This window comes from Mauremys reevesii, linkage group 2, assembly GCF_016161935.1.
Source record: "Mauremys reevesii isolate NIE-2019 linkage group 2, ASM1616193v1, whole genome shotgun sequence".
Taxonomy (NCBI): domain Eukaryota; kingdom Metazoa; phylum Chordata; order Testudines; family Geoemydidae; genus Mauremys; species Mauremys reevesii.
Window position 1 is genome coordinate 273,026,484 of NC_052624.1, and position 23,215 is coordinate 273,049,698.

General features: G+C 44.5%; 1 protein-coding gene across 3 annotated transcripts in view; it reads right to left on the reverse strand.

Moving 5' to 3' along the window:
- Positions 1-23,215, reverse strand: part of ZFAT (zinc finger and AT-hook domain containing) — a 161,685-nt gene that overhangs the window by 100,219 nt on the left and 38,251 nt on the right. For all 3 annotated transcript variants that reach the window (XM_039524776.1, XM_039524777.1, XM_039524778.1), the window contains exon 4: positions 6,002-6,175. In XM_039524776.1, the coding sequence (XP_039380710.1) occupies positions 6,002-6,175 (174 nt within the window). The remainder of the gene's footprint in view (positions 1-6,001; positions 6,176-23,215) is intronic.

Below are 23,215 nucleotides of genomic sequence, written 5' to 3' on the forward strand. Positions count from 1 at the left end.
GTCTCTCTCGGGCTTCTGGCCCCAGCCCTCTTATAAGGCCAGCTGTGGCCTGATTGGGGCATGGCCCCAGCTGTGGCTGCTTTCCTCAATCAACCTAGCTTTTCCTTCCCTGCCACAGCCCTCTCCCTGGGCTGTTTTAAGCCTTTTAAGGCAGGAGAGGGTGACCACCCTGCTACAATGCCACTTCATGCTGGAGGGGAAAATGAAATTAACAGAAAATAGAACACTGAGGATTTGACACTGTATTTACCCAGCGGTGGCCATTAATACATTTGTACACACTAGCAAAGAAAAACACCAGTCAGTCACGTTTAAGAGTAAATGCTTTTAACTGAAAGCATAACTGTGTGTGGTCAGTGCAATTTCTAGAGGAGAGATGTTAATAACAACAAATGCCTACTAGTCAGTTTAATCAGAGGTCAAGGACTAATTAACCTTCCCTTCACCTCTCCATGGGGTCCCTCCAACTAACAAATAAGGTCCTTCAGTGCCATGGGAAGAGGCGTTTGCAATGCTGCTGCTCAGGCTATACTTATTCTGCAGGTTAATATAAGCTTTCAAGTTTCTAAGGCTGTCAATCCATTACCTTTCCAGAGCTTTAAATTAATTCTATGAAAGAAAAAACAATCAAACCTTGTCTAGCTGTCCTTGTTGGAAAATTAGAATCCCCCTGATCTGTTCTAAAAGGATTTTCAAGGATCAGTTTAGCTATAATCTACAGTACACACAATATAAAGCAGGGTCCCTGAACCTGACCTAAGTAGTGCAGAATAAAAGTTTATTGAACAGCTGCTAGTACGACCATTTGGAAAGCATCTTGCATAAGAAAAAGGAGACATGCTGTTTGAGGCCTGGTCCACACTAAAAGGTTAGGTTGACCCAGCTACATCACTCAGGTGTGTGAAAAATCCACATCCCTGAGCAATGTATTAAGCCAACCTAACCCTGGTGTAGACAGCGCTAGGTCTATGGAAGAATTCTTCCACTCTCAGAGAGGTGCAATTACTTATGTTGACAGGAGCATCCCTCCCCACTACTGTAAGTAGTGTGCACACTGAGGCATTATAGCGATGCAGCTGCACAGCTGCAGCTGTGCCACTGTAGCGTTTCAAGTGTAGAAAAGCCCTGAGTATGATCACTTTCTCAAAACTACAGATGAAACGCTACTAATTCTTGAGTTTCCATTTTTCTAATTGATAGAAAGCTTATGTGGCATCTTCAACAAGGATTTTATAACACTCCATATTAAGGAAAAAGGGGTATCTATACAAAGTTCTCAGCTTAGATGACAGGTGGCTACAGAGTGCTAATGCTTGATGAAAATGCTGCAGTGACAGCACTTAAACAGTCTTGAACTTGACATCATCTAGTTCAGTGTTTCTCAACCTGGCGGCACTCAGAGGTGTTCCAGGGGGTACATCAAACTCATCTAGATCAGTGTTTCTCAACCTGGGAGTTGCAGCCCCCAGTGGGGTCATGGGACAGGTGTGCGGGGGGGGGGGGGGTGGCAAGTGCAGGGCTGGCATTAGAGGATGGCAAGTAGGGCAAATGCTTGAGGTTCCATGCTATAGGGGCCCAGTGAATCTACGTTGCATGCTTCAGCCCCGCTGTCTGGGGCTCAGGCTTTAGACAAGGCTCACAAGTGAAAAATAGGCTCAAGTATGAAATGTAAGAACAATATTTACATTCCAATCAATGTATTGTATAATTATATGGCAAAAAATGAGAAAGTAAACAATTTTTCAGTAATAGTGTGCTTTGATTCAAAATCAGACATAAAAAGACAAAAGTAAGCAAGTAGTTTTTAAGTGAGCTGAAACTTGGGGTACACAAGACAAATCTGACCCCTAAAGGGTACAGTCGTCTGGAAAGGTTGAGAACCACTGATCTAGTATAATCAGAGGGGGAAAAAAAATTCTTTATTCTTCAGCAACATTCTGCAGCAATAAACTAAATTTCTACTAAAGAAAGATCTCCAGGAAATGAAAGGAAAGGTGTTAAAAGCCATCTTTATGATAGTGTATACTAAAAGCATTTATGAGAAAAGGAATGACCTAAGAATTTCCAGAGACATTAAAATAGCTCAAAACAGTAAATGAATGATGAATATTACTCCTGGGGGGGATTCTGCTCTGATGCAGGGGCGCAGAATTCATATGGCCGGCATTTCAATGTGCCCCCCGCACAACAAAATGCCAAAAAAAAAATCTACTAGGGGACACGTGCATCTTCCCCAGCAGCACATCTCTTCCAGCGTGCCTAGAGCAGCCTCAGAGATGGGAGATGGTAGCTAGGCATGTGTGCCTGCGTGATCATCATCGGGGGGTCTGGACTGAGCATACGTGCATGCCAGTGACTTACTTCTGGGGGGATTCTGCAGGACTGCGTGGCCGCAGCAGAAAATGCCCCTGCACCATGAACGTTTCCTGCTTTTCCCTGCAGAAAACAGCAGGGAAGCTGCGCCGGGGAGGGGAGGGGGCGCATGTGTGCATTTTTTGGAAGGAGGATTGCCCCCCAAGCAGAGGCAAGGTATGGGGGGGCCACACAGGGTTACATGCCACTGCCCCCTCCCTCCTGCAAAAGCAGAGCTGCCCAGCTAGGGTGCTGACTCTGCAGCTGAACGCTGGGTCGTAGTGCCAGTTGTGCTCCCCCTTCTGTGTTCTGGCAGCCTTCCTATTTTCTGTGGAACAATGAGTGCCTGTGGTGGGACTGGGTAAGGGGGGTGGGGGAAATGAGGGAAGATGGGGTGGGGGGGAAGAGGCAGTGGGACGGCAATGTGGGAGTGGGGGGCGGGGGGTGGCGAAGAAAAGGGGATAGGGGAATCACGGGGGGGAAGCAGGATCCCAGCATGCAGCGTCCCCTCGACAGCAGCTGGGGATCCCCCTTAAGCAGGCCCATCGAACTCTCACCCTGACAAGCCCTACCTCCCTATACCTGGACCCATCTGACAAGCTCCCCACACCCAGACCCCCACCCCACTGAGCCCTAATCAGCTGCACCTGGACCCCCACCCCATGAAGCCACACACCCCCAGCACCCAGATGCCCCCGCCAAGCCCCATCTCCCCACACCCAGAACCCCCCCGCTGAACCCAACAACCATCACTCGAATCCCCTGCAGAGTCCCATTGCCCCTGCACCCGGAACCCCCCAAAGAGCCTCCGTGCATCCAGATCTCCCACTGAGCTGCTCACACCCAGACTGCCCCACAGAGAAACCTCTCACCCCACATCTGGATCCTGCCACATTAAGCCCCTCCACACTTGGATCCTGCTGGGCTGAGCCTGCCTACCCCACACCTGGTGCACCTGGGTGTTTCTGGGGCAGGCCCAGCTCTTGTACTGTCAGGTCAGGTGCAGGCTCACTGCTGAGTCCCTGTACTGCAGAAAGTGGGGGCTTCGGGGTGATCTCCCACCTCAGTGCAGCCAGTGGCCTGTGCTCCCCACTGCCATGCTGGAGCCACATTTATTTATTGATAAATAAAATTTGCAGAATTTTGCAGAATTTTAAAATATTGTGCACATAATTTTTTTTGGCACATAATTCCCTCAGGAGTAAAATATAGCAGGAAAGACTATGAATGTAATGCACTGTAAGAAAAATAAAGTAAAACAATTCCTGTGAATGTAACAGATGTAATACCTTTCTAATACCTGCCAAAACTCCCAAATGCTGATGGTCAGAGTCCCGCCACCCGGCGCTGACAGTGATTTCTAAGTTAAAGCCTCACTCATGATCTCGGGATAGAACTCTCATATGTTTGAGACACATTTGAGAGTTTTATCATGAGATCATGAGTGAGGCTTAATCATGAGTGCGGATCATGAGCGAGGATAATAATCCATAATTGCCTCCAATGGCATTGATTTTATTTTTATTACATATATTATAGCTGGGAACTTCTATGCAAAATGATAATTCTCATTCATGTAAATGATGCCTTCAAATCTATATGAAGAATAATATATTACCATAACTCCTTTCAATTTATTGAGCTCTTTCTATCTAGGGGATATTATACACAAACATCTCCAGTAAGTTGAAGCAAGTTATGTTAAAATTTTATGGATCATTAAAAGGATCATTTATGTGTGTAACAAATATTTGCCTAAAAATTACTTTAAAAAAAAAACCCCACCACCACCCCATCTCCTCCCAAAATTCTCACAATCACTTCACTATAGAAGCTGGGTCATGAAGAAAAATGACAAATATGTTGATACTTGCAATAAAATCACAATTCAGCAACACTACTTTCCCTTCCTAGTCTTTCTTATCCCTAGATTCTCTCTCTCCCATATATCCTATACTCTTATACACCCCGAAGCATGTATACAACGCCACATATGCACACAATCCTAATATTTATATCTAGGGCCCTACCAAATTCACGGCCATGAAAAATGTGTCACGGACCGTGAAATCTTGTCTCCTGCCATGAAATCTGGTCTTCTGTGTTTTTACCCTATACTATATAGATTTCATGGGGGAGACCAGGGTTTCTCAAATAGGGGGTCCTGATCCAAAAATGGAGTTGCAGGGGGGGGCGGTCACAAGTTTATTTTAAGGGGGTTGCAGTATTGCCACCCTTACTTCTGCACTGCCTTCAGAGCTGGGCAGCCAGAGAGCGGCAGCTGCTGACTGAGGGTCCACGTCTGCTGGCAGCAGTGCAGAAGAAGCTCTCCAGCTGCCCAGCTCTGAAGGTAGCACCGCCACCAGCAGCAGTGCAGAAGTAAGGGTACCAATACCATGCCATGCCACCCTTACTTCTGTGCTGCTGCCTTCAGAGCTGGGTGGCCAGAGTTTGGTGGCTGCTGATTGATGGCCCAGCTCTGCACACAGCAGCACTGAAGAAAGGGTGGCAATACCATACCATGCCATCCTTCTGCCAGCTGCCCAGCTCTGATGGTAGCACTGTCACCAGCAGCAGTGCAGAAGTCAGGGTGGCGACCATTCCCCCCCCCCGCAACTCCTTGTTGGGTCAGGACCCTTACAATTACACCATGACATTTCAGATTTAAATATCTGAAATCATGAAATTTAAGATTTTTAAAATCCTATGACTGTGAAATAGACCAAAATGGACTGTGAATTTGGAAGGACACTATTCATATCCATGCCCACACTTGCACAGCTGTACAAATTTCTAACTAGTGGTCCATTCCCACTGTCATTGCAATGGCTAGAGGATGGGCATTTCATGAAGATGTTACCTTATCCCCACACATGTGAGGACAGAAAGATGTTGGCTATCACACTGCCCTTACAGACTAGCCTTGTAACTCACTGAAAAGGGCCCAAACAGACAAATGCCTAGGCTTGGTTTTACGGAGTCAATAATTAACATTTGTAAAGAAGTCTGAAATCCTGTGATGAAAAGATTACTATAGAAGTGCAAAGTACTTTGTACACAGCCATAAAATACTCAATTAAATATCAATTCAAGTACCTGATTTACAGAAACATACTTGTTCTTGCGCTCCTAATTTGTACACTCAAATACTGCATGTGTACACTATCTGTATGCATAAATGTCCAATTAGATACCTAACTAATCATTTGTGCTTGCAAATACCTGATCTGCACTCACATTTAAGATAGCTGTACACATAAATCAGGTTATTAAAGGAAAAAAGAATGATTTTCTACTCTATTGATTTATCATTCATATCTTCAGCTCCTTCTTTAATATCCTTTACATACTTTTATTACTCTATATAAACTCAGTTATTTTTCCTAAGTCCCCAAACTCCCTTTCATACCTTTACATCAGACCTTTAAAGAAAGCTGAGGACAGCTTTGAATGTTATGTAACTGCCAGATGAGGAGAGAGCCTTTATAAGGAGATGACCAAAGGATGCTAAATATTGCTGATTTTCAGATCACAAATATTCTGAACATTTATTAATCTTATTCCAATTACTTTATTAATATTTTGTGAGCATTAAGTAATACCCATGAACTAAAAACAATCTGATTATATAGTGAATAATTATGGTTACCTGGAATAGCTTCATGTGCTGTCAAAACCACGCTTATAATAGGATTTTTAGCTCCTGAAATCTGGTCGCTTTCCTTTGCGGATAGAGTTTTCTCAGTTTTCTGAATCCGTGGCCTCTTCGGAGTTTTTTCTCGCTCATCTTCCTTCCTGTCAAGGTCAACGTCAGAATCATTACCTAAAGAGCAAACATCAAAAAGAACATAACTATATACAAGTGAAATGTTGTTATATATTTACACCCTGGAATGAATGGGGAGATACTTAATATAACTATATGTATTAGGGAAAGTAGATTTTAAAATAAAAGGTGGGATTTTCAAAAGCACGTGAGTGATTTAGGAGCATAAGTCCCTCTTAGAGTCATGTGTATTCTTAAATCACACAGGCACTTTTGAAAATCCCACCAAAAGGTTTGTGAAACTTGATGACTTTGTGAGCTAGCAAAAAGGGGACCGCAAACAGGGGTGTTTGAGAGAGTGTGAAGGAGATCCAGCTGCTGAACGAACAAGGGACAAGTACTAACCTTGGGGTGAGTGACTTTGTTTGACTGTGTGTTTTTCTTTTTCTTTCAGGTTATTTAAGTTACTGGGTCAACTGGGATTGTGTGTTTGAGGACTGTTTGAGCCTTTGTTCCCTTGATCAACCTCCATCAGCCTTGTGATCACCCTCCCCCTGTGTGATTAACGGGGGGTAGGGCTGACCTAGGAGGGAAGGCCTTAAAAGCAAGAGGTTTCAGTGTGGTAGCCATGTTAATCTCTATTAGCAAAACAATGAGGAGCACTTGTGGCACCTTAGACACTAACAAATTTATTTGGGTATAAGCTTTCGTGGGCTAAAACCCACTTCCTCAGATGCATGGAGTGGGAAAAAACAGTAGGCAGGTATATATACACAGTACATGAAAAGATGCCTTACCAAGTGGGGTGGGGGGGTCAATGCTAATGAGACAATTGAATTAAAGTGGAGTTGGCAATTCTCAACAATAGAATGCCAAGGGAGGAAAAATCACTTTTGTAGTGGTAATGAGGCCAAAGTAAACAGGGTGGCCCATTTCAAACAATTGACAAGAAGGTGTGATAACAAGTAGGGGGAAATTAGTATGGGAAATTAGTTTTTGTAGTGACCCATCCACTCCCAGTCTCTACGCAAAAGAATAAAACGGACACAAATCAGACATCAAGAATTATAACATTAAAAAACCAGCCGGAGAACACTTCAGTCTCCCTGGACACTCAATAACAGACTTAAAAGTGGCAATTCTTCAACAAAAAAAACTTCAAAAACAGATTCCAACGAGAAACTGCAGAACTGGAATTAATTTGAAAACTGGCCACCACCAAATTAGGCCTGAATAAAGACTGGTAGTCAATTGTTTGAAATGGGCCACCCTGTTTACTTTGGCCTCATTACCACTACAAAAGTGATTTTTTCCCTCCCTTGGTATTCTACTGTTGAGAATAGTCCATTTCCACTTTAATTGAATTGTCTCATTAGCACTGACCTCCCCCCACTTGGTAAGGCAACTCCCATCTTTTCATGTACTGTGTATATATACCTGCCTACTGTTTTTTTTCCCACTCCATGCATCTGATGAACTGGGTTTTAGCTCACAAAAGCTTATGCCCAAATAAATTTGTTAGTTTCTAAGGTGCCACAAGTACTCCTCGTTGTTAAAAGCCAGAGGCTAAGCAACCAAGAGACGCTAGTGAATAGGGGACTGCAAATAGGAGAGAGTTTGAGGGAGGGAGTTTGAGAGAGGGAGACATAATAGAATTGCTATGGTTAGGAAGGGCCGCATGGCCAGTGCCAATGCTGCTTCTGTCTCCTCCACCTGCGCCTGCATCCAGACAGAGAACCTAACCATGGATGCCTCTACCTGCATTTCCCACTCTCAGAAAGCCAGGCTGGGGGGACCATCCAGTGTGAGAGGTGCCTGGTGGTGGAATCTCTCAGGAAGCAGGTGGGAGAGCTACAGGAGGAGGTGGCAAGGCTGAGGAGCATCTGTGCACACGAGGAATTCATTGACAGTATTCATATGAAGACTTCCAAGGCTGAGGACACTATCCAGCTAGAGAGGACAACTATCATGCCACCGGGAGAGGAGGATATGGCTCTCGTACAGAGAAGACACTGGCTGCTATTTACTTCTGACAGCAGGCAGTGCTCCACCCCTACTCCCAACCCACCTACCATGGTGATGGAGAACCGTTAGGCTGCCCTGGCAACTAGTGATGAGGAATCACCTCCAAAGGTGAAGAGGAGAAGCCATGTATCCCCAAGGCTGGAAGGATCACAGCCATCACTCCCAGGAGGAAACGTAGGGTCGTGGTGGTTGGAGACTCTCTTCTGAGCGGGACAGAGGCACCCATCTGTCACCCTGATATTGCATCCCGGGAGGTATGTTGCCTGCCAGTGACCTGTATCCGAGACGTTACGGAGAGATTGTTGAGGATCATCCAGCCCTCTGAATACTATCCCATGCTACTCATCCATGTGGGCACTAATGATACTGCGAGGTATGACCTTCAGCAGATCAGAAGTGACTACAGGGCTCTGGGAGTAAGGGTGAGGGAGTTGGGAGCGCAGGTGGTGTTCTCTTCAGTCCTTTCAGTCAAGGGTAGAGGCCTCGGCAGAGACAGATGCATCCTGGAGGAGAATGACTGGCTGTGAGGATGGTGTCGCCAGGAGGGTTTCTGCTTCCTTGACCATGGGATGTTGTTCCAGGAAGAAGGACCGCTAAACAGAGATGGAGACCACCTATCGAGGAAGGGGAAGAGCATATTTGGCTACAGACTGGCTAACCTAGCAAGGAGGGCTTTAAACTAGGTTCGACAGAGGCACGTGACCAAAGCCCACAGGTAAGTAAAAAACATGGAGACCTAGGAGAAGGGTCGGAATCTGGGGAGAGCATGGACTGTTTTAGCAGAAATAATGGAAAGACAACACAGAACTGGGGAGGCGGGGGGGGGAGAGAGAATCAAATCAGTATTTTAGATGTCTGTAAACTAATGCGCAAAGTATGGGGAATAAGCAGGAAGAACTCAAAATGCTAGTAAATAAACACAACTATGACATAGTTGGCATCACGGAGACTTGGTGGGATAATACGCATGACTGGAATATTTGTATAGAAGGGTACATCTTGCTCAGGAAGGACAGGCAGGAAAAAAAGGGAGGAGGTGTTACCTTTTATATTAAAGATGTATACACTTGGACTGAGGTTGAGATAGACTTGTTGAAAGTCTCTGGGTTGGGATAAAATGGGTAAAAAACAAGGGTGGTGTCATGGTAGGGGGTCTACTACAGACCACCAAACCAGGAAGAAGAGGTTAGTTAAACAACTAACAAAATCACCCAATGGGGGACTTTAACTACTCAGACATCTACCCAGACATCTTTTGGGAATAACACAGCAGGGCATAGAGTATGCAACAAGTTCTTGGAATGTACTGGAGACAATTTTTTATTTCAGAAAGTGAAGAAAGCTACTAGGGGAGAAGCTGTTCCAGATTTGATTTGACAAATAGGGAGGGAGGAACTGATTGAGAATTTGAAAGTGGAAGGCAACTTGGGGGAAAGTGATCATGAAATGGTAGAGTTCACGTTTCTAAGGAATGGTAGGAGGGAGAACAGCGCAAAAAAGACAATGGATTTCAAGAAGGCAGACTTTAGCAAACTCAGGGAGTTGGTAGGTAAAATCCCATGGGAGCAAGTCTAAGGGGAAAAACAGTTGAAGCCAATTGGCACTTTTTCAAAGAGAGATTATTTTCAAAGAGAGAGTAAACTATCCCACTGCGTAGGAAAGATGGGAAGTATGGTGTCATAACAGATAGTTAAGGGTTAACAAGCTCAGTAACCTGATGAACACCTGACCAGAGGACCAATCAAGGGACAAGATAATTTCAAATCTCTGGGGAGGGGAGGCTTTGTCTGTGTCCTTTGTTTGGATTGCCGTTCTCTTTTTGGATCTAAGAGAGGCCAGACATATTCTTCAAGTTCTCCAAGTTTCCTAAAGTATTTTCTTCTATTCAGTCTAGTGAGTATTAGAAAGGCGGACTAGTCTTATAATTTGATTTCTACATTTGCAATTGTGTGTTTGCTGAAGAAATATCTTTATTTCTGTTTGCTGTTACTTTGATTATTCTGAGAAAGGAGGGGGGGAGAGCCTCTCCAGGTTTATAAGTTAGACCCTGTATTTTTCCATCCTGGTATTACAGAGATAGTGTACTTTCTTTCTTTCTTTTTAATAAAATCTTTTCTTTTTAGAACTTAATTGATTTCTTCCTTGTTTGGATTTTCAGGGGAAGGGGAGGGGGGAAAAGTGAATCCCTCTTTGTTTGATTCAAGGAGTTTGAATCAAGGTATTTTTCCCAAGGACTAGGGGAAGGGAAGGGGGATAGGAAATCCCTCTTTGTTTGATTCAAGGAATTTGAATCCAGGTATCTCTCCTAAGCACTAGGAGAGGGGAGGGGGGAAATGGGTTGTTTCTCTTTGTGTTGATATTCAAGTTTGAATCTGTGTTCCCCAGGGAGAGTTTTGGGGGAACAGGGAGTGTGTCAGACACTTAAAACTTGACTGGTGGCAGCAAGAACCAGATCTAAACTAGGATTTTAGTTTAGAGGAGTCCATGCAGGTCCCCATCTTGTGAACGGTAAAGTTCAAAGTGGGGAATAAACCTATGACATGGTAGGCAGTGGTGGGATGTATTAAGAACCAGGAGCCATTGAGAGCTATTCTTTCCCTCTAGAGCAGGGAGGCAGCCTGAGAAGAGGGGAGGGTAGAGGTATTCAGTTTCTAACAGGGTATTGTTAGAAGGAGTTTCTAGCTGGGCTAAGCTGGAGGAAATAGAGTTTTCTAACAGGCTTTGTTAGAAAGAGATTTTTTTTTCTTTCTTTCTGGCTGCTTGGACAAGCAGCTTGAGGGAAAAGAGGTACAGTTTTCTAGGAGGCGTGTTGGAAAGGACCCCCACTGTGAGGTACTTAGCAAGTGCTAGAAACAAGTTACAAAACCAGATTTTCTAGTTTCTTGTGAGCCAGCAAACAACCAGCTACACATTTGCAAATGAAAAGTTTTGTTTTCTTTTTAGTCAGTCGGTGATAGAAAGGGTTAGGAATTTGTAACTCAAGCAACTGAACCAAGCAACACAGGTAATTCCTTGACTGCAGAGGGGTGTGGCCAGCACCAGAAAGCAGGAAACATGAGTGCCAAGGAAGCATCTAAACTGGAAACAAGACAAAAAAACCTGCAATTAAAAGAAAAGGAATTGCAATTAAAACTCCAGGAGATGGAAATAAAAGAAAAAGCCAAAGAGGCTGACCACAGAAGAGAGATGGAGAAGCAAGAGGCTGACCACAGGAGGGCGTTGGAGCTCCAGAGGGAGGCCCACCAGCAGGCCCTGGAATTAGCAAGGGCTAACCCAAATGTTCCAGCCAACCCTAACAATCCTTCTCCAGGCACTGTTCCCCACCCAAAGACATTTCCCACCTACAGGGCAGGTGATGACACCGAGGCCTTCTTGGAAAATTTTGAAAGAACCTGCCATGGGTACAGCATCCCTGAAGACCAGTACATGATAGAGCTGAGGCCACGGCTCAGTGGACCCTTAGCAAAAGTGACAGCTGAATTGCCTGTCCAGTACAAGGGCTGGTCAGGAAAGTGGACTTTTGCTGTCTATGACAATTCTTCCATCCCCATGCTACTGGGGGAAGACTTGGCCAACCATGTGGAACTGGCCAAGAGGGGGGGAGTGGTCACCCGCAGCCAGGCCAAACAAGCTTCCACTCCCATCCCTGAGCTGTCCACCAGGACCCCGTCTGTGTTACCAGAGACCCAGACAGAGGTGGTGGAACCGGATCCCATGCCAACAACTACAGCGGCCATAGTATATCCAGTCCCAGATAAGAGACCTAAACAATTAATTATTATTATTATTGAAAGCAAAGTAAACATTTAAAGGGACATCAAGTTAAAATTCAGGCTTCTGTGTGGAATTTTTATTATTAATTATTATTATTATTTGTATTTCAGTAGCACTTAGAAGCCCCAGTCCTGGACCTGGAGCCCATCATGGTAGGTGCTACACACACACAGAACAAACAATTGTTACAATTAACAACCAAGATTATGATATCTAAAAGGTAAGTCTTCATTTTAAAATTTACTTTGTGCTAGGACTGTTGATTAATCGCAGTTAACTCCTGTGATTAACTGAAAAAAATGAATCATGATTTAAAAAATTAACCGCAATTAATCACACTGTTAATAAAATACCAATTGAAATTTATTAAATGTATTTGGATATCCTTCTACATTTTCAGATATATTGATTTCTATTACAACACAGAATAGAAAGTGTACAATGCTCACTTTATATTATTTTTTATTCCAAATATTTGCGCTGTAAAAATGATTTTAAAAAATGTATATACTCGTTCATAAGCCAAATATTTTTGGTAAAAATGTGACACACAAAGAGCGGGGGTCAGCTTATAAACGGGTCTACACCAAAATTTGATGGTTTTAAACTCTATGGAATCATACAGCAAACAGGAAAACATCAAAAAAGAGCTCTCCAACCTAGAGACTCTCATCAATAACCAAACTTCCATACAAACGGACTTCACTAAAATAAGACAGGAGATCTACATTACCCACTTCACCTCTCTAAAAAGGAAAAAGGACTGTAAGCTGTCTAAACTCCTACCTGCCACATGGGGCCACAACCGTGATACCCCTAACCCACCCAGCAATATCGTCAATCTATCCAGCCACACACTCAGCCCAGAAGAACAGTCTGTCCTATCTCGGGGACTCTCTTTCTGCCCTGCCACCCCCACCAACATGATACAGTTCTGCGGCGATCTGGAAGCCTACTTTCGCCGTCTCCGACTCAAAGAATACTTCCAGGACAACACTGAACAGCGCACTGATACACAGTTACCCTCCCACCAACAGCACAAGAAGAAGAACTCCACATGGACTCCTCCTGAGGGTCAAAATGACAGTCTGGACCTATACATTGAATGCTTCCGCCGACGTGCACAGGCAGAAATTGTGGAAAAACAACATCGCTTGCCTCACAACCTAAGTCGTGCAGAACGCAATGCCATCCACAGCCTCAGAAACCATCCTGACATTATAATCAAAGAGGCTGATAAAGGAGGTGCTGTTGTCATCATGAACAGGTCTGACTACCAAAAGGAGGCCGTCAGACAACTCTCCAATACCAAATTTTACAGGCTACTTCCCTCAGATCCCACTGAGGAATACACTAGAAACTGCACCATCTACTCAGGACACTCCTACACTAACACCGGAACAAATCAACATACCCTTAGAACCCCGACCAGGGTTATTCTATCTACTACCCAAGAGCCACAAACCCGAAATCCTGGACGCCCCATCATCTCGGGCATTGGAACTCTCACTGAAGGACTGTCTGGATATGTGGACTCTCTACTCAGACCCTATGTTACCAGCACTCCCAGCTATCTCCGTGACACCACTGATTTCCTGAGAAAACTACAATGCATTGGTGACCTTCCAGAGAACACCATCCTAGCCACCATGGATGTAGAGGCTCTCTACACAAACATCCCACACACTGATGGAATACAAGCTGTCAGGAACAGTATCCCTGATGATGCCACAGCACAACTGGTTGCTGAGCTCTGTGCCTTTATCCTCACACACAACTATTTCAAATTTAATGACAATATATATCTCCAGATCAGTGGCACCGCTATGGGCACCCGCATGGCCCCACAATATGCCAATATTTTTATGGCTGACCTGGAACAACGCTTCCTCAGCTCCCGTCCACTCACGCCCCTTCTCTACCTACGCTACATTGATGACATCTTCATCATCTGGACTCATGGGAAGGAGACTCTGGAAAAATTCCACCACGATTTCAACAGCTTCCACCCCTCCATCAACCTCAGCCTGGACCTATCTACACGGGAGGTCCACTTCCTAGACACCACGGTGCAAATAAGTGGTGGTCACATTAACAAAACCTACCGACCGCTATGCCTACCTTCATGCCTCCAGCTTCCATCCCGGGCACACCACAAGATCCATTGTCTACAGCCAAGCACTGAGGTACAACCATATCTGCTCTAACCCCGCAGACAGAGACCAACACTTAGAAAATCTCCACCAAGCATTCTCAAGACTACAGTACCCGCACGAGGAAATAAGGAAACAGATCAACAGAGCCAGACGTGTACCCAGAAGCCTCCTACTGCAAGACAAGCCCAAGAAAGAAACCAACAGGACTCCACTGGCCATCACATACAGTCCCCAGCTCAAACCCCTCCAACGCATCATCAGGGATCTACAACCCATCCTGGACAATGATCCCACACTTTCACAGGCCTTGGGTGGCAGGCCAGTCCTCGCCCACAGACAACCTGCCAACCTGAAGCATATTCTCACCAGCAACTGCACACCGCACCATAGTAACTCTAGCTCAGGAACCAACCCATGCAACAAACCTCGATGCCAACTCTGCCCACATATCTACACCAGCAACACCATCACAGGACCTAACCAGATCAGCCACACCATCACCGGTTCATTCACCTGCACGTCCACCAATGTAATATATGCCATCATATGCCAGCAATGCCCCTCTGCTATGTACATCGGCCAAACTGGACAGTCTCTAAGGAAAAGGATAAATGGACACAAATCAGACATTAGGAATGGCAATATACAAAAACCTGTAGGAGAACACTTCAACCTCCCTGGCCACACAATAGCAGATTTTAAGGTGGCCATCCTCCAGCAAAAAACTTTAGGACCAGACTCCAGAGAGAAACTGCTGAGCTCCAGTTCATCTGCAAATTTAACACCATCAGTTTAGGACTAAACAAAGACTGTGAATGGCTTGCCAATTACAGAACCAGTTTCTCCTCCCTTGGTTTTCACACCTCAGCTGCTGGAACAGGGCCCCATCCTCCCTGATTGATCTAACCTCGTTATCTCTAGCTTGCTTCTTGCTTGCTTATATATACACACCTGCCCCTGGAAATTTCCACTGCTTGCATCCGAAGAAGTGGGTGTTCACCCACGAAAGCTCATGCTACAAAACATCTGTTAGTCTATAAGGTGCCACAGGATTCTTTGCTGCTTCTACAGAACCAGACTAACACGGCTACCCCTCTGATACTATGGAATCATTGAATATCTAATACATTGTCATTTTGTTTACCTGGACCGTCTGCAGGCATGGAGTCCCTCAGCTCCCTGTGGCTGCAGTTCGCCGTTCCCAGCCAATGGGAGCTTCTCGCCAGTGTGGTCAAAGCCCCAGCGCTGGGAGCGCGGCTCCCAGCGCTGTACGTTATTCCCCACAGGGAGGTGGAGTACGGACAGCGCTGGGAGAGCTCTCTCCCAGCGCTGGCGCTTTGACTACACTTAGCGCTTTGAAGTGTAAGTGTAGCCAAAGCCTAAGTTTGCGGCAGAGGGTTCCTTCGTTCCTAAATCCCTTCATGGAGTCAGAGAACAGTAGGAGTAAGCCTGGGTAGGGCTGAAATGCCCTCAGATCTTTGGGCACACTGCAATTCAATGCAAAGTCACTATACTTTCATCTTATGCGGGGCTTTTACAGAGGTAATGTTGCTTGATTCGGTGACTTTCAGGAAAGGTGAAACTTTTCCATTTGCTGTGAAATCTGATTAATTACTGCTACATATGGTGGGCTTTCACTATTGATTCGATTTGTCAGGTTTGGTTTTCAGGAGAGGTACCACTTGGGTCTAATTTTATAGAGCTAAATTAATTAAATAACTCTCTCCCTAAGGGAGGGCATAAGGATCCATCCTGTTCATGGAAGGGCTGAGCACAACTGTCAAATATCTGTCACTAGAATCCCCCGAGGCTGGGGAGCATAGAGAACAGAGGCTGCACCCTGTTAAAGGCTCACATAGTAAATGCATTCTCCTGCCCTCTTGAAGGCATTGTACCTTTGTCCATGAGCTCCTGCTGAGATCTGCATTTCAGATCACCCCTACCACAGGCTGTTCGTAATGCCTGAATTTTGCACAGGACTGTGACTCTTGCCAAGAGATCAGGCAGGAGAAGATACAAAGGGTGTATTCAAAACACATCTGAAATAGTAACAAAGGGAATGTAGATAATCACAGGCCAACTAAATTGTTTCTTAAACAAGTTCCTTTTCTTCTTAATGGAACAAACATGAGAATTCCCCTTTAAGTTTTGCACACCTGAAAATATAGCCTATACACTAGTGCCACCAATCTGGTTGAGCCTTCAGACAAGGAAAGGGGGAAGACAGGGAACAAAGGAGATCTGCATTTCAGCAAAGGGGAGAGGAAAAAACAGCACAGGACTTTTCACCGGGAGACTTCTTGTCTCTTATTCTCAGCTGCAAAGAACTTTTTCCCCAAAGTCTCTTTGAAGAGCTGGCATTTCAAAAGTGAAATGAACTATAAAACTGAAGGGTGAATACCCCCGCCCCTCTCTCTCTCTGCACCTAAAATGACAAAAGAAACTGCCATGGGACTTTGGGGGAGGGGTCCTGACCTACAGGTTGGTCAGTTAGGTTGCTGCAGGTATTTGGTAAGAACTTCATCTTAACCCAATTCTAGTTTGTTCAGTTTAGTAGTAGGAAGAATTTTTTATTTTATCTTTATTTTTCTTGTATTTCTAACTGTATTGCATGTTTATTCTCACTTGAAAGCTTTCCTTCTTTTGTTAATAAACTTGTTTTATTGTTTAATCAAACCCAGTGTGCTTGAGTTTGGGTCACCCCATTTAAGGTGGTAAACTGTTATGCACCAAACCCTTAGAGTGACAACAGCCCTAATATATCTAGGCTGTCCATGGAAGGGCTCATCAGTGCAGAACACACATTTTTGGGGGAAAATTCAGGATTGGGAATGTGTTGGAGTCACCCTGCAAGTAATAGCCAAGGCTGGTGGAAGCTGCCCCGTCCCTGAAGCACAATTCCTTCCCTGGGTTCCTATTCAGAGCTCGATGCAAAGGGTGGAGGAAGCTAGCACAAAGCGTTAATGTGGGCTATGGTTAACATAAGAGTGAAAAAAATTCATCTTCTAACAGGAAGAAATATTAATTAACAGATAGGACAATACAGACAGATTCAGTGAGTCAGTGACTGGAAATCTGTTGGCAAGTTATTTTAAATTCCTAAGATAGTATAAAATTCAATAAAGCTCCAAACAATAAATAGGAAGTGACGAAAGTGAACAAACGCTATTTGGAAAAGAAAGCAATGAACTTGTCAAAGAGGTTTTTAATTGGAAAAATACAATAATTGTAGTGTGAAGAGACACAGCAGTTCCTTCAATTCAAACAAGAAAAGATCTAAGGAGAATATATGTATTATGTTACATACAGTTCACCTGCAGTCATTTATGTGGTCTGATACCTTGCCAGAAGCCCAAACAACAATCAAGGGAGAACAAATAGAAGAAGCTGAGTAATACATCTATTTGGACCAAGAAATTAACATGTGCCATGATCAGGAAGCTAAACTCTTAAGAAGAAAGAAAGCAGTTTGGTGCGCATTCAATTCTATCAGGGATGTCCTCCATGGGAAAAAAAAAAAAATCGACACGGCAACATGCGCCAGCCTTTTCAACTCAACAGTACTGCCAGCAATGTTGTACAGCAGCGAAACATGGGCACTGACGAAGACAGAGGTGCAGCAACAGTCTGTCACGGAGAGGGCAATGTAAAGAAGAATTCTGGGTATTTCAATCTGTGACCGGGTCCACAGTGAAGTGATCAGACAGCAGAGTGGAGTGCAGGACATGGTGAGAGAAGGCATAGTAAAATGCGATGGGCTGGGCACACAGCGAGACTGACAATCGATGGACTGCAGCTGTCACTGAGTGGTACCCATAGGAACTGAAACGACCACTTGGCCGACCTTTTTACCGTGAAAAGACATGGCTGCACATGGAGAAGGAAAGCCAGGATACAAGAAGAATGAAAAATGTGTTGTGATCCGCGCAATCTATACAAGGGCTGAAGGACAGATCAATCAAGGTGATAGTCTACCTCTGAACCTCTGGACAGTCTTAAAAATGGGTGTGCAGAAGTAAAGAATTAACTTTAGATCAGCATACAGCAGATCAATTTAACACTATATAGAATCTTATAGAATTTCTCAGGATAACAACAGTGCTTTATCAAAATCTTATTTTAAATTCAGTATGTAAAAAAGTTGCAGCAGCTGCTAAAAACTAAACATAAAGAAATAATAAAGTGAAAAATATCTTTTACTCTTGATAGTGGGCCCAATCCTGAAATGTGTCAAGTGCCTCTAACAAGGTCTTGCAACTCAATTCCCATTGTATTCCATGGAATCTGGGGATGCTCAGCACCTTGAAGAACAAGTCAAAGTATTTGCAAAGGTGCTTAGAATATGTTAAATGCAGTAGAAATGCTGTTACCAAAAAGATCCAATTGGGGTCAAGAATTGGTAAGAGGTAAAATTTGACTGATCAGTAAATTACAGTTACAGTCAATGTTGAATATCAGCGTTGTGATCATTGATGAAACAATATGTATAAGATAAACTTCTGTCTAGACAATGTTTGGTCTCAGCGAAGTCCTACAAAACCTCTCATGTCCCATCCTGCATCCCTTACTCACATAAGCAATACTCACTCATTTGCATAGTCTCATTGACTTTAATGGGAGTTGCAATTGCTCCAGGCTCCCCAAGGTCAGGAACTAAAGAGTGGAGAATGACCCCACCAAGATCTTTAGACTAAACCTCATTTTAATTTACAAGGCCATGCTATTTCTGAGTTGAGACCTGATAAAAAATTTCAAAACATAACTAATGGCATTTTTTTCCTGAGACCCTCCACAGGTACAAAATCTGAAATGGAAGTGACCGGTTTCGTGGATACTGGGGTGGTGTGGGGAAACAGCTTTACAATGGAAAGCCAGTCTCAAAGTTAACGAGGGAGACAGTACTGGCTCTCTTTAATATGAGATTACCTCAGCAATAATTTAGTTATCTCACTGGAATAAACAACTCTGCCTTCACTGTCGTAGTTTATGCATTCTGGCATCGGTGTTTTCTGTTTTCTCCAAATAGGACACCTCACCCCATCTTACTCCTAGTGTATTATAAATGAAGCTTCATGAGTGGTTTTAAGTTGATTTAGGAGAAAATGAAATGCATTCAGCTTAGAAGGTCTAAACAAAGTTTTGCCAAATGGTAAGCAAAAATATTTGCTTGCTCATAGCAGCTCCATTTAAATAAAGTTCCTCACTTCAGCTCCCCCTTGCTAAGGCACATCAAGCAGTGAGTCTGAACAGCTGGCACTTCGATTCAACAGACTAATACATTGACCTTCCCTATCCAGTGATACGCATTTTAAATCCCAGTTGTGCTTGTACAAGTAATACTGTATAATGCAGTGCCAGATCTTTATACCACATGTAAGGAATGTTCACATTGGTGGTGATGAGGAAGGCTACTGTCAAACCCATGGAGTATCAATATTTTCAATGTAATTTCAAACTAGACTGTTCAACCATCCCAATTTACTGATCAGAGTCCCCAGTTGGAGGTGCTGCCATGTGCATCCTTAATTGGAGGCATGCCTGGTGCAGCCTCAAGGCACTACTACCAGTACCTAATTGGCATGCTGGAGTGCTATTCATTGAAGGGTTTTAAGTTTCTCTTTATTCCACTAGGCCTCTACAGGATGCAGGTGTTGCACTGATCCAAGAGGAGGGGGAAATTCCTCTTGTAAATTTTCAAAACTGGCCATGCAAAAATTTTATGTGAAATCATTAATTACTTGTGTAAGTATAGCACAGGAGTGGCCAAATGTACCAACCCTCTGAGCCACATGCAATAATCTTCAGGAATTTCAGAGCTGCAAGACATGCACAACCTGCCCCACGGGGCAGTGCCTGCCTGCCCCGACGCTCCCAGTAGGGCTAAAGCCCCTAGGCCCACCACCCCGCAGCAGGGCAGAAGACCCTAGTCCCACCACCCTGCCAGAGGTCAGAAGCTCCAAGCTCCCCCTCAACCCAGTCTGGTAGGTGGAGAATGGGGTGGGGTGCGTGGGAGGCTCTGCGAGCTGCACTTTAACTGTAAGAGAGCCACATGTGGCTCATGCGCCACAGTTTGGCAATGCCTGCTATATCATCTCTGTGACCAAAATGGAGTCTGCTCTGCATGGCAGCTCTGGCCAAGAAAAGGCACATGCAGAAATGTAGCAGGTAAACTCCTTTCTACCCCAAGGGCACCTTTTCTAACTCCCCAAACACTCTCTCTCTCTCTTTCTCTCACACACACACACACACACACACACGGGATGAATGGAGAAAAACAACAGGGAGAGAAGACAGGGGGTGGGGCGGTAGGAGGGGGCAATAAAACAAGGTTACATCCAACACAGAGACCCATGTGCCCAGTGGCACAAGATAAAAGGACAGACACCGAGCAATGCATCTAGACTCAGAGTTCAGGAATCCTGGGCAGAGTTCCAGTCTGGCAGTGGGTCTTCGGCACCAAGATACTTTCCCCAGCAAACCCCTTGGGTGCCCTTTTCTGCCACAATCTGCAGACCCTCCCAGAGGGACAATCTCCCCACTTAGCTAACTACAGCCTCCCTCCTTAATCCCAATGCAGTCACAAGACCCAGTACTCATAGCCCCATTAAGCTCTGGGTAACTGTGATACTGAGTCCAGCTCCAGTTTGTCCATCTCAGGTGATTCCTTCCTGGCGCAGTGCTCCTCCTGATTCCTGTCCTAGGAAGTCCCGGGCCGACTGCTCCATCATTCCTGGGCTTTGGGCTGGCTCAGCTGCTTCGCAACAGAAGGGTCTGCTTGCTCGAGACCTCTTGTTTGGAGCTACAGACACACACCTGCCCCAGTTACTCTCCCTACTTCAACTCTCCTCCCCCAAAAACAACCAGTACTTCCTATTGCTGGAACAACCAACACTTCCTCTGCCTCAGGATGAGGTTTTAAAGGAGCCGTGCTCTCTAAACACCAACGGGATTACATTTACATAAAACACCCATTTGAGTGAGAAGTGAGAATTACTTATTGATAGGTATGAGTAAACTTTTTAAAAGCACCGAAGTGACTTAAGATAGCAAGTCGTTTTCAAAAATGATTTAGGCTCCTAAGTGACTTAGAATTTTTGAAAATGTTATCCCTTGTCTACATAAGAAAATTGTACCTGTTTAACTTAAATTGAATTTTAATCTGATTTATTTATACTGGTACAGCCTCCTGCATAGACACTTATTTTGGTTTTAGAGTAGCTTACTTTGGTCAGAAGCGGCACCGGGTATTCATGACTCTCTCTCACAAACCAAGAATGGAATGAGCTGGATTCATAAGTTTTGGGTTTGGACTTTTTTAGGGTATTCAAAATTTCTTGATAAGTGAACTCTGGGAAATGCAGGTGAGCTGTGGGTTGGTGGGTGCAAGTGGAGTGGATCCATGCTGTTTGAGCAGGCTCCCCAAACGTGTGATCCTTTCAGCAAAGTAGGATAGTTCTTCACACCATGTGGTGCTTGGCTCTGATGCAGGTTGTAGGCACTTGGGACTGATGAAGCAATTTACCACCCTCGATAGCTCCTTGATGCACGATTTGGCACCTCCAGTGGAGGCCCATAGGAAGGTATTTTTGTCTGGTAATACAGCTTGACCATAGGCTCTGAAGAATTGATGTTTCATCCTGTTTAAATCAGCCTTTGTTTTCTGCCATCAGCACTCAAGTTTCCACACCCTCTCTTCGGCCAGTGCGGACTGTCAGAAAACCAACAAGTTCTATGTGGGCGATGGGAAGGAAGGGACCGTTTAGGGGCAAGTGTGCCAATGGCCGAGGCCAATGTAGAATGACAATGATTCACTGATTCTCAGACTGTTGTGTTTTTAGCAGGCTTTGGAATTTGTTGGAGTCCATGAGTCTTCATGGTCAAATCAGGATCACTGCTGTTTATTGCTGCCTGAGTGCTGGAAAGTCTCTGACACTGCCTTAATGAGGTGATGGCCTGACAAGACTGTGACTGGATTGTAATGTCCTCTATCTTGATATTGAGGCCTAAGATCAGGTCCAAGAAATCACCAGCTGTGGTGAGTGGACCAGAGATAATCTGTGAAAGTTCTAGGGAAGAAAGTGAAGAGACGGGTTTTTGTATATTTAGCCAAGTTGATTTGAATTGTGAAATCTCCCAGGACAATGAGTCTGGGGTATTTCACCACCATTACTGACAAAGTGTCAGTGAGCACTTTTCTGTATCCTTTTGTCTGTCGTGGCCTGTAAATAATCATAAAAATCTATGTTGGCATTGGCTCTGGTTTTCACTGTTAGTAGAATGAAGATGTCTTACCTGAGGCATCTCTCTTGCATTTGATGTTTGCAGAGAAGATGAATGCAGTACCACCTAGGTCTGTGGTGTACTGAGTACTCTTGGGGAGACGAGATGGGCTAGCATAGTGTTTGCAGGATCGTCTAGCCAGGTCTCAGGGATGCAGACTATATCATGCACTTCATAACTGATGATGATGATGTGTGTTGGTTTTTGTTTCTTAGCAGCAGGATATTGCATTTATCAGCACCAACTTTAGTTTGTGATACTTTCTGCTGTCTGCTTCTGACCTGTGCCTACCTAGTGGACCTGTGCAGTGTACACAGATGTTAGATGTCTAGAATCTGGTCTGAGACACATCAGGAAGGTGAAGTAATATATTTTATTGGACCAACTTCTGCTGGTGGAAGGCACAAGTTTTCAAGCCTCAGAAAGATCTTCTTCAGTTCTGGAGAAGTAAACCAAAGTGTCAGAATCTGGTTTCTTATTTCTGCTTTTTCTGTTTCCTTGGACAGTTCCTCCCAATTTAAATTGTGACAAGAAATGAAGTAAAATGTTGCCATTGGATGTTCCAAGTGGAAGAATAGTTACCTCGTTTGCCATATGCCCTGGGAAAGGCAGGTCTGGTTGGATATCTTTTGGAGCCGTAACCTGGCTGAGTCCCGGGAATGGGTGGACCTGGAACAGTGTGCTCCTGGAGTACTGGAATGTGTGCTGGAAGCATGGTGGAACAGCAGTAGAAATAGTAATAAATGGTAGGTCTGACCCCCTCAAGAGGACGTGTAAATGGCTTCACACATCCACTTCCTTGAAATAAGCTGTCTCTGTTGTCATGACGCCACTGTTACTCTTACCTGCTTTGGGAGGGAGG